Consider the following 12,682-nt stretch of genomic DNA (forward strand, 5'->3'; position numbering starts at 1 on the left):
ATAGAAGGAAGCTTTCCTCTTTCCTGCTTGCCCTCGCCTTGCTAGCGCATCATTCCTTCACTGGCACTGAAGCCGACTTCTCAGGGCTCCAGTACACACTGAAGACCTCAGCACATACTAAAGACCAAGTGAGACATCCAGCCTTGAACAACTTCTAGATTCCTGGCCTTTCCATTCACAGCCAGTCACTGTTGGATGAGCTGGACGGCAGCCTGTAAGTCATTCTAATAAATCCCCTTTACATATAGAGAGATTCATTCTGCAATTCTTTCCTATAGAGAATCCTGACTGATACAACTGTATAGGGAATTCAAGGCCAGTCTGGGCTATATGCTACATGTCCCACCATGAAGTTGGGTCATAAAAGAAATGGAGTAGAAACTCCAATGTAAGGAGAGCGACAGGAGCTTTCAGGACACAGAAAAAATTGAACACAGGCATGCTCGAGCTGTGACAAGGGGAGAGAAGCATCCACAACAGTACATGGCGAGTTGGCTCAGGCCTTGTATGGAAAAGGCACAGGGTCTGTTCCTGCCATGCAAGTGGGGAAACTCTATTGGCAGACAGTGTTCAGAAGGCCTTACTCACAGAAAGATAGAGTAAGCTGGTCTCTGACTCACCAAACAAAATTCTAAACGTTCAAACCGGCCAAGTAATGCAATTGAATGCCAGAACAAAGCTTAATATTTATAAAGCATTTATAGAAACTACAAAAATATCCAAGACTCAAAATAGTAATGTTCACAATGTCCGGCAGAAACATAAAAATGAACAAAACAAAACAGACATAAATTTAGAATTAAGAAATACATTTAAGCTGGGTGGTGGAGGCACACGCCTTTGATCCCAGCACTCAGGTGGCAGAGACAGGCAGAGCTCTGAGTTCCAGGCCAGCCTGGTCTACAGAGTGAGAGTTCCAGGCCAGCCAGGGACACACAGAGAAACCTTGTCTCAAAAAAACAAGAAGAAGAAGAAGAAGAAGAGGAGGAGGAGGAGGAAGAGGAGGAGGAGGAAGAGAAGGAGGAAGAGGAGGAAGAGGAAGAAGAGAAGGAAGAAGAGGAGGGGGGAAAGAAACACATTTAAAAGCTATTTCATATTAAATTCAAGCAGCGACATCAAAATTTGGTGAATTGTTTTGGGATTGGTGTGTGTTTGTTTGTTTTTGGTTTTTCGTTTGGGACCGAATCTCAGTTGGTTTGCCTGGAACTCACTGTGTAGACCAGGCTGGCCTCTAACTCATAGAGATCCACCTGCCTCTGCTTCCTGAGTTCTGAGACTCAAGGTATATTATGTCATGCCTAGCTTCAAATCAAAATTTGAAAGATAAGTATTATGTATTGGTTTGAAAAACAAAGAGAAAAAACAAAACAAACAAACAAAAAGCCCAAACAAACAGGAGGGCTGGAGAGATAGCTCAGCAGTTAAGAGCACTGTTTGCTTTTCCAGAGGTCCTGAGTTCAATTCCCAGCACCCACATGGTGGTACACAGTCATCTATAAAGTGATCTGATGCCCTCTTCTGGCATGCAGGTGTGGCATGCAGACAGAGCACTCATATGCATAAACATAAGTAAATATTAAAAAAGTAAAAAGCAACCAGGATTAGTAAGCAGAGGAGTATGTTGCAATAGAGAGATGAATGAGTGGCCGGATAACGCTAACGTGCTTAAGAGTGTTTTGTTCTTGTAAAGAGCCCAAGCCTGGCTAACAGCACCCAAGTCGGGTGGCTCACCCCCCACCTACCATCACCCCACCCCCATCCCTCCTGCTCCAGACAATCTGACATCCTCTTTTGGTCTCTACTGGCATTGTAGTCATGTTGCACACAAATAAATCTTTTTTTAAAAGATGAAGTTTCATAACGAAACAGTAAGATCACAAGTAAACACAGAGAGAGAGGGAGAGAGAGAGCGCGCGCAATCGATTGCTCATGCCCACATGCTTCTGTCACTATTTCCCACTGAGAAATTAGCCAATATGAGGGTTATAACATGAAACCTCCAAAACCGTGAATGGAGGAAACCTGTTTGCTTTACAAACTAACTCGTCTCAGGTATTTCATGATGATACCAAAAAGCAGGGCCCATACACCCTTCACAGAAATCAACTCAAAGCAGAACACAGATGTAACATGCCAACTATAAAATTCAGACTAGCATTGAATTTGGGACAGAACGTCCACTCAACCCTGGGTATAGCTTTACGTTTTTGCTGTAACAACAAAGGCGCCAACCATAAAAAATAAAATTGAGGGCCGGGAGTAGTGGCGCACGCCTTTAATCCCAGCACTCGGGAGGCAGAGGCAGGCGAATCACTGTGAGTTCGAGGCCAGCCTGGTCACAAGGCTACACAGAGAAACCCTGTCTCAAAAAACAAAAATAAATAAATAAATAAAATTGAGCTGGATGTCATTAAAATTAAAAGCTTTGATTCTGCAAAAATATACCTGCAAGAGAGTGAGAAACCAGGACCAATAGACAATATTTGACTGAACCATGTATGATAAAGGACTGTTTCCTAAAATACACACGAAGTTGTTATTAAACAGTAAGAAGATGAGGCCACGATGACTCAAATTTGCAGGCCACAGTTCATCACTGAGAAGAGCAGCAGTCACATCACACCTACAGCCACGAGCAGGAAGCAGTGAGTCACTGCACGCTCCCTCTCTCTTCATTCGGTCCTGGACCCCCCGCTCACAAAACGCAGAAAATCCCCCACAGCCTGCCCACAGATTCATGCAACCTAAACAGAATCTCTCTTAAGATTTCCCTTCCCCAGCTGGGCACGGTGGCGCACGCCTGTAATCCCAGCACTCGGGAGGCAGAGGCAGGTGGGTCTCTGTAAGTCCGAGCCAGCCTGGTCTACAAAGTGAGTCCAGGACAGCCAAGGCTACATAGAGAAACTCTGTCTCAGGGGGAAGAAAAGATTTCCCTTCCCAGGTGATTCTACACTGTGTCAACTTGACAAATAAAACTAATCATCACAGCAGGTAACAAACAACACAATACAGCTGCCTGGGAAGACAGTTTGGCAGTTTCTGACAAAACTGATTACATTTTTATGATCCAATAACTATGTTCCTTGGTGTTTATGCAAATGAGATAAAAACTTATATCCACACCAAAAATATGCTTTATTCACAATTGCCAAGTCTCAGAAGCATCCAAGAAGCTCGTCAGCATATGAATAAATAAAATATTGGTACATGTAGACATAGGATATTATCCAATAATTTAAACATAAGTTATTAGGCCATGCAGAGAAGGAGGAGATGTAAATGCATATTACTAAATGGAATGTGCCAGTCTGAAGATGCTATGTACTTATGGTTCCAACTCTCTGGCAGTCTAGGAAAAAACCAAACATTGGCAAATGTAAAATGTAATGTTAAAAAAAAAAAAAAACAGTGGCTAGAGCTGTTAGGACTGTGAAAGGACCATGCATGTTGGGGCTGGAGCAATGGCTGCATGGTTAAAAAAGCTTTTCGCAGACATGAGGATAAGCCGCAGAGGCTTAGCTTGACAAAGTTCCAGAGCCCTCCGACTGTCCAGCATGATCTCCAGAATCCAGAGCCGCTGTTGAGGCTTTCCTTGACAACGTTTCAAAGATCTCCAGCTGATCGCCACTGCCCACAAATATTGTGTATGGTCTAGGTGTAATGTTGTTTGGGAATCTGCTATTTCTCCTTAAACTGTTTTTTCTCTTTATTTCTCAGTCCTAAGGAAATCATACAGGGAAAACTTTTTCCCCCCAGAGAATGTTGAGAGAGGGCATCTGGCCAGAGGCTTGAGACAATGATAGAGTCTTGGCTCTGACTGTGAACACCCAAGCAGAAACTGCATGTAAGGAAGTTAGGACCTAAATATAACAGTACCTGGCTAGATACTGTTACCTGTTTCCTTAGGATCTGCTTTGAGAGCAACAGAAGGTGGACTTGGAACGCCATGCATCACAGATACTTTACAATAGAGGACCCCTCGGCAGTTAGCCTAGGCTTGGGCAGCACACCTGTTGGTCTGGGACTGGAAGTGGGTCAAGTTTTTTCTTTAGAGAACGTCTAGCTCAAGCTATGTTGCTATGACCATCTTGTAAACACATTGGATTTAGCCAGGGAAATTTATGATTAAACTTTTCTGAGTATTGTTTAAGAAGTAATAAGCAGGTTATGCTGACCATTGTTTGGAAAATAATTGATTTTTATTTATATTTTGTTGTAGGTTACAGATTTTTTTTTCCTTGTTGCTCTGTTGACTTTTGATTGTCCTAGTACTTGTAACGATGAAAAAAAAAAACATGTCATGTGCAAAGAAAAAAATTTGAACTTCATTTCAATAAAATACTGGGGTTGGCCCATGGACACAGTTAGTTGGACAGACAACAAGCAAGGGGAAGCAAGTAACAGATGTGAGAAAGAGAGATGAGAACAGAGGAAGAGAGACAGGGGGGGGGGACAACAAGCAAGGAGGTAAAAGATGGCTAACAGCAAGATAGATGATAGACAGACAGACAGACAGATAGGTAGGTAGGTGATAGGAAGACAGGAAGCAAGCAGGGAGACAGTGGGTAACAGCAAGCAAGAGATAGTTGGACAGACAGACAGCAAGGGAGACAGAGACGGAGACAGATAGGGAAGTTCTCCTGGGCTTTCAGACCTTCAGCTTGTAGCGCACATGCCTGAGGCTCCGAGCATTACTTTTTCCTCCCTTCCTCACCCTCTCCTCAACAACTAGTTCCTCTAGCTGGTTGATCAATCAATGGCTGGTTTCCCTTAGCCAGCCGTTCACCGCCTGCTCAATTCTCCCTACCTCAGATCCACCTCTCTCCTATCCTGTTTGCGGTTCCTGGAGCTGGCCTTGGGGATGGGCAAAAGCTGATTTATATTGCAGAGGATCTGAGTTCGGTTCCTGTACCAGGCTGTGCTGCCCGGCACACAACTGCCCATCACTCCAGCTCTAGGAGATCTGAAGCCTTCACTGGCACCAGCATTGACGTGATACTCTCTCTCTCTCTCTCTCTCTCTCTCTCTCTCTCTCTCTCTGTCTCTCCCTCTCTCTCTCTCTCTCTTGTCATATTTTAAAAAATTAAACAGCAACAACAAACCCGGTATAGCAACTACATGCACCACAACTGCCTTAAGCACTACCTCTTTAATCTCTACTTCAGGAATCTAAGTGGCTAATTACATTCTTACACTGGACCAGCAGTGGAGTCTCTAGGCCAAAACACACACACACACACACACACACACACACACACACACACACACACACACACACGGAATGAAATACAGCAGCCTTGGCTGTTAGGAGGAAGTGCTTTCTGGATCCCTCCTCAGACAACAAAAATTTATGCACACTAAAGGCCCAGCCTCTCATATACTACACCCAAAACAATTTAAATGCTATAGAATTAACATTCATACTGTATGGTCATAGAACAGTAACAAGAGGAGGTCTATGTATTTAGTCTAGTTTTCCAATACATTCTGATCCATGGCTGGTTGGATCCCTATGTGCAGAGCCCCCCAGGACACAAGGTGTACACGCCTGTAATCTCAGCGCAGTGATCACCCTCAGCCACTCGGAGAGGCTGAGGAAAGTGCGCTCCTGAGACCTTGCCTTAAACACATGTAAAACCACTTAGTCGATTATCTGGGAAGGCAACAAACTCATATGGCAGCTACGGCTGGAACTTCCTTTGAGTCAGTTAGAGTGACGTAGATGGGAAGTAATCACTTGTCAATAATCAATAACTGAAAGGTGGGTAGGCATAAGCACACAGCTGTTCCTCAAGGTGATGCACACGAAAAATCAGCATTTCCAATTACAATCAGCTGCCAGGAGTCTGCAGCTGAACCACTCATGCTCAAGTTACAGATCCCAGCACCCTGGGAGGCAGAGGCAGGTGGATCTCTGTGAGTTTGAGGCCAGCCTGGTCTACAGAGCGAGTTCCAGGATGGCCAGGGCTACACAGAGAAACCCAGTCTCAAAAAACAAAAGTTAATACTGGCTGAGCATGATTAAAGGAGGAAGAGGAGCATTCAGAAAGAAAGGCCCACCCATGGAGCATGGCTGGGGGTGTCTAAGGGAATTGTTCTTGTTGTTGTTGTTGTTGTTTTGGTTTTTCAAGACAGGGTTTCTCTGTGTAGCCTTGGCTATCCTGAACTCATTTTGTAGACCAGGCTGGCCTCGAACTCACAGTGATCCACCTGCCTCTGCCTCCCGAGTGCTGGGATTAAAGGCGTAAGGGAATTGTTTAAATAGAATACATATGAATAAAACTGAAATCTAGTTATAAGCAATTTACTTTCCTGAATTTAACAGCAACCCTCATTTGCAAAGCCTCGCAGCAGGGATAAACAGGCTATCAGTGTCAGGACTGCTCATTCAGGAGAAAAGCAGCAGTTACTGACACCTCACAAAACGCGCAAATCACTATCGTGTGCATGCTGATCTAACAGACTTCTTATATAAACTCCGCGCCCAAAGTTTAGAGCCTTTTGTTAAAACAACGCATCCTTCACACGACCAGGGAAGCAAGGCATATGGTTCGATCCCTTGGGAAAGCACAAGAGCCCACCAAGGGCAAGCTCTGGACTCTAGCTCTGGCTTTGCTCTTCTGTGGCTTACCAAGCTCTCTCCTGTATGGAGCGATAACAATGCTTTGTCAGCCCTGTAACATTTTCTAAATTCAGCCTGCCGGTGTGACTCGGTAAAGGGCTTGCCTAGCATACATGAAGCCCCGGGTGTAGCCCCAGCACTGCATAACCTGGGCCTGGTAGGTACACCAGAGAGTAGAGGCAGGAGGACCAGAAGTTCAAAGTCATCCTCAGCTAACAAGTGAGGCTGAAGCTGGCCGGGTTCATATGAGAGCCTGTCTCAAAAAAAAAAAGGGGGAGAGGGGGCAAGAAAAATAACTAAATGTTAATAACCAAATATTATAACTAAACATAGTAAACTAAAAATAGCTAAATAAAAAAAGACCAAATTCACAAAGTGCTTACACACATGGTAGACATACTTCCTGACATACCAAAAAATAAAAAATAAGCCAATTGTTCTTATTTGCAAAAGTACCTAGAAATCAGAAGCCACTGAATATGACTGATGGACAGCAAAGCCTGAGATCATTGGGAAAAAGGTTTTCACTAAATGTATATTGGGTTTGGACTAATCAAACAAACACAAATACACACACACACACACACATATGTATGAATAAATGGTATGCATAAATGGTGAGATAGAAAATGAACAAACAAAAGAAACCTCACCAATGAAAAGCAAATGCGAACATACACGTGTGTCTATCTTTTCTTTTCTGAGGCAGGGTCTCTGTGTGTGGCCCTGACTGGCATGTGACACTTCATAGACCTGGTTGGCCTTGAACAGCCACCCTGAGTGGCCCGTGTCCGTATCTTCATCGGTTGAACACGGGGCTAAAAAGAAAGAGAACATTGCGTTTACTCACTTTGACAGGGAGACTCCTCCGGCTTTACCGATCATTTCCTCATGGCGCAAAACTGAATGGTTCCAGGGAATATGGAGGAACTTTAAGAGCGTTCTCATCCACCGTTCGGGGTGTAAGACAAGCTGCTCATAGTGAACCAACATGCACTTTTTATACCCGACCTCCATACACTGGTTGTACATAGTTTCTATGGCCCGGTTCCACTTGGTCAGGCAGTCCCGGTAGCTGTTCAGGTCAAAGCCAGCTATAGTGACTTTTCGAGAGATCATTGAATGCACTGATGCCCGGCCGTCTCGGACCATCAGGAGGAACTTGGCGTTGGGGAATAGCCTTGCAAGGTAAGTCAGGGATTTCAGGGCAAAAGGATCTTTGTTGCATAAGTAAGGTGCTGGTTCCCCATGCTTAACAATGACCTCCAGGAGGAAGGCCTGCATGGCGGAATCCAGCACCTCGTCCGTGACACCAGCTTCATCCAGGCGGATCTTCTCCTTACTGGACCGGGACCACATCTGCTTCAGGGCCAGGATTCGAGGGATGACCCTGGTCTCCTCGCCACAGCGGATGTCAGGATGCGCGTCCAGCATGGCCCTCATGAGCGTGGTTCCACTCCGAGGCACACCTCCGATGAATATTAAAGGCATATCCTTGTGATAGGTGACTGTTTTGTTGGCTTTGGTGTCCAGGCCAGTTCGCACAGTCGCCTTGGGGTTCTCTGGTCTGGCTGGCTGGCTCCGCTCCTCTATTCGGTGATGGCACTCCATGGCGTGCTGGCCCAGGTAAAACACGGTCACAGAACTAATCACCAGGCACGCCAGGAGCAAGTTCTGCTTCAGCTTTCCAACCATCTTGATGTGGTTATCTTCTTGCTAAACATATATTTCGCTCAAAATTATTGTCAGGAAATGTTCAGGCCATGGAGAGTCTACTTCAGAAAGGTGGGCAGCATCTGGTGGAAAAAAACGAAGATTGTCATCACATTATGACGACTTACAAACTACTACTATCCTAAGGGCCTGACATCCACAAATGTGAGAACGAGCCAGTCAAGCCCAGTGGTGCAGGCCTGTAGCCCAGCTACCCAGGAGGCTGAGGTAAGCCGGCCGCGTTAGGACCAGCCTACACTGCACAGTACACTGAAGGCCAGCCTGGGCAACTTTACAAGATCTTGTCTCAAGATAAAAAGATGCCGGGAACACAGCTTAATGGCAGAGTGCTTGCCTAGCATAAAGACCAGGTTCAACCTCTAGAAAAAAGCTCCAACCCCGCAAAAAACAAACAAACAAAATGTTTATAATCAGAAACAGCTTTTTTTAATTTAACAAGTCTGAAGCTATGTACCTGGCTCACAGTGGAAAAACAAAACATTTTAAACAACAAATTTAGCAAATATTTAATACATTACAACATGTAATAAATTTTGGGAGTCCAACCGCCCCCATCACTAGCTCCATATTCTATAATAAAGACAAATTACCTACACGAGAGGCCAGAACACAACTTATATGTGCCTAACTGTCCTATGGATTTCAACTTGCTGCCCCACGATCACTAAGCTAGCTCCTAAAACTCAATCTCCTAGCTGCCGCATCTCCCTCCTGACCCTCCTCCCCACCTGTGTGTGTGTGTGTGTGTGTGTGTGTGTGTGATGTGTCCCCTAAACATATCCTACTAGCTCTGTTTCCCAGAAGGATGCTTACTAAAACAGGTTTTTTATTTTTTATTTTATTTGTTTATTTAGTTTTGGTTTTTCGAAATAGGGTTTCTCTGTGTAGCCTTGGCCATCCTGGACTCACTTTGTAGACCAGGCTGGCCTCAAACTCACAGCTATGCACCTGCCTCTGCCTCCCAAGTGCTAGGATTAAAGGTGTGTGCCACCACGCCCGGCTTTTTATTTTTTAAAGATTTATTTGTTTATTTATATGCAGTGTTCTGCTTGCATGTACACCTGCACACCAGAAGAGGGCACTGAAACAGTTTTTTTAAAGTCTATCTGGAGAAATGCTTGGATATACCAGAGAAAGTTTACATTCTAAGGGGCTGGGGAGATGGCTCAGCACTTGCTGCTCTTGCAAAGGACCTAGGTCCCATTCCCAGCATCCACACGGTGGCCAGCTCCAGGGGATCTGATGCCTTCTTCCCGCTTCGATGGGCGCCAGGAACACATATGATATATACCCATACACACAGACAAAACACCCATACACATAAAACAAAAACAAATAATTCTTTAAAAAAAGAAAGAAAGAAAGAAGAAAGAAAGGAAGGAAGGAAGGAAGGAAGAAAGAAAGAAAGAAAGAAAGAAAGAAAGAAAGAAAGAAAGAAAGAAAGAAAGAAAGAAAGAAAGAAAAAGGACAATATTCTGAGAGTCAGGACTTCCAAGCCTGGCCTAGTAACAATGTAGCCAATTCCTCTCCTCAGCTCTGGTCAAGCGACAATGTAGCCAACCTTACTCCTCTCCCTGCCCCCCAAACCAATTATAAAGCTTGATTAACAAGTAGGCCTTTCAGTGCTCTGGAAATCAGTCAAAGGAATAAAACCTAAGAACACTTACAACTGAAAACTTTAAAAGCTGGTCAGAACAGCGAGAGCCTGTAATTCTGCCATCTCCCAGCTCAGGAGGTACCATGGGCAGCATTTATGGCACTGGCAGCTTTTGCTCTGAAGAAGAGGGGGCTTACTGAACCTGAGGTGGTGAGCAAGGCGCATGCGCAAGTGCACTGTCACGCTGAGCAAGACAAGCGGCTCTAGCAGGCAGAGGCTGCTGGGGGCAACTCAGGCTGGTCCAGGAGAAGCTTTATGGCTCTGATTTATAATCCCAGTACTTAGAAATATGAGCACAGAGAACGCTGGGAGTTTGGCCCACCCTGGGCTATATACTGAGCTCTTAGGACAGGCTGGACTAGTGCAAAACCCCGTCTGAAAAATATTAAAGAAGAATAAGGAGAAAAGGAAAAAGAAAAAGGGAGTAGGAAAGGCAGGGAATGCAAAGGAAAGAGGAAGATGTACAACAACCTGAACCTGACAGCTCCCTGCTCGCCCCAGATCTACCGATGGAGCAGCGCACAGCTAAACTGTCTAAGCCAAGCACTACTCAATCACTAGCTGACTTCTGGGCTCTAGAGACAGAGAGGCAGCCCCTAGAAACAATGCTTAGAAGGGAAAATGATGACAAGAGCACATATACTTTACCCAAAACAGGTATACTTTAAAGTTGTTCACAAATACATAGACTAGCTGCCACCTAACTATCTCAAAAGTACTACACACACACACACACACACACACACACAGAGTACATCCACACAGGCAGGCTGACGGAGACAGAGAGCAAACTGCAGAAGCAAGGACTAACTGCCAACAGCAATGTGGGACTTTCTACTACAGATGAAAACTTTTTAACTGGGCTGTTGTCACAGTTGCACAACTATAAAATCTAATAAAATCATTGAATTGTACATTAACAATGGGTGAGTACTGTGGCATACAAATAACACCTCAACACAGCTGTTTTCTAAAAACGAATACATGACTAAAAAATATTTTAATAGCCTCAGAAGCTTTACCACCCAAGATCTGGCTTTTGTTTATTCATATATTATTCAATTTGATGTATCTGAGCGCATACTATTCTGTCAGGCACTGCACAAAACCTCAATCAAGAATCCTGAAGAATAGGTTGAGATTAAAAGATTGGCTTAATAAAAAAGACTACAAAGAAAAAGCATCAATTACGATAATTGGTAGCAATACAGCATTAAAAAGTTTTAATACCAAATGGTACCCGTTATATAGAACGCACACATAAGATGTTATCCCAGGATCCGATTTAAAAGGGAGTGTGTGGGAAGAAAAGACAATGGCAAGAAACCGAGGAACAGAATACAGAGTTACAATCCAACCACAGGACAGTAACACTCTGGTTGACGAAATTAAGACTATATTATAAGGAGGAAGGGGCCTTCCCAAACTAGAAAGGGGAGTTTATAGAGCTGAGGGTCTGTTTATTTCCCTCAAATGACAACAGACTCAGTGAGGACATAGCTTGACAGCTGTAAGCATGCAGAAAATAATTCAGCAGGACATCAAATAAAAATACAAGAACTGCTGGGCGTGATGGTGTGCACCTGTAAATCCCAGGACTCGGGAGGCAGAGGCAAGGGGATCTTTGTGAGTTTGAGGCCAGCCTGGTCTACAAAAAGAGTCCAGGACAGCAAGGCTACACAGAAAAACCCTGTCGGAAAGTAAAACCAAACCAAAACAACAACAACAACAACAAAAAACAAGAACCAAAGGGCCAAATAACCAGCTGGTGCCAGATATCTCAACTCAATGTGTGTGTGTGTGTGTGTGTGTGTGTGTGTGTGTGTGTGTGTATGCGTGTGTGTATGTGTGTGTGTGTATGTGTGTGTGTGTATGCGTGTGTGTATGCGTGTGTGTGTGTGTATGCGTGTGTGTATGTGTGCATGTGTGTGTGTATGTGTGTGTGTATGTGTGTATGTGTGTGTGTGTGTGTACACATATGTGATATGTGAGTGTGTGTTTGTATGTAGAGATCAGAGGTCAACCGTAGGTGTCATCTGTAGTGAGAATTTTGATTTCTTTAAAAACCCAATTATGTGAATGTTTTTGTTTTAATCCCAGGTGTGGGTTATGGGGCTTAAATATGTCCACAGCCATTAACTATGATTGTCTTGTGCTCTAGGAGGGGTGTGGTTTTGCCAGCTGCAGATAGTTTAATTCTGGGGACTCTGGAGAGGGCATAAATGGGAGAGCCCCAAGAGGGCCTGTGGGGGCGGCTGCTCTCCCTCTGCTGCTGGTTGCTGCTGCTGTGTTTGCTGTTGCTGGATTGCCAGATTGCTGGATATTCTGACTATAAAGATTGGATTTGCCCCTACAAACCCAACACCCATCATCAGCAGGAAGTAGTCTAAACAGGTCTGTGCCCCCTCTCCCCTCTAACCTTCTTTCTCTCCTACCTAGTGTTTGGGGGGTGGGAAAGGATTAAGGTGGAATAGGGTTGGAAGGGCAATGCCCAATAAACTAGCCCAAGAAAGTACACCTACAGTCATCCTTAGAAACACCACCCACCTCTTTTGAGACAGGGACCCCACTGACTGGAATTCACCTATGCCATGCTGGCAGAACAGTGAGCCCTAAGGCCAGCCCGTCTCTACCTTTCCAGCCCTGGGATTACACGCATGCACCACCAC

The 12,682-nt window shown here is 44.6% G+C and overlaps 1 protein-coding gene across 2 annotated transcripts in view; it reads right to left on the minus strand.

Annotated features, from left to right (window-relative positions):
* Tpst1 (tyrosylprotein sulfotransferase 1) overlaps positions 1 to 12,682 on the minus strand; it is a 64,373-nt gene that overhangs the window by 31,350 nt on the left and 20,341 nt on the right. For both annotated transcript variants that reach the window (XM_051161374.1, XM_051161372.1), the window contains exon 2: positions 7,473 to 8,418. In XM_051161374.1, coding sequence (XP_051017331.1) covers positions 7,473 to 8,317 — 845 coding nt within the window. In that variant the 5' untranslated portion in view covers positions 8,318 to 8,418. The remainder of the gene's footprint in view (positions 1 to 7,472; positions 8,419 to 12,682) is intronic.

The sequence above is a fragment of the Acomys russatus genome, chromosome 19 (genome assembly GCF_903995435.1).
Source record: "Acomys russatus chromosome 19, mAcoRus1.1, whole genome shotgun sequence".
In the NCBI taxonomy this organism is placed as follows: Eukaryota; Metazoa; Chordata; class Mammalia; order Rodentia; family Muridae; genus Acomys; species Acomys russatus.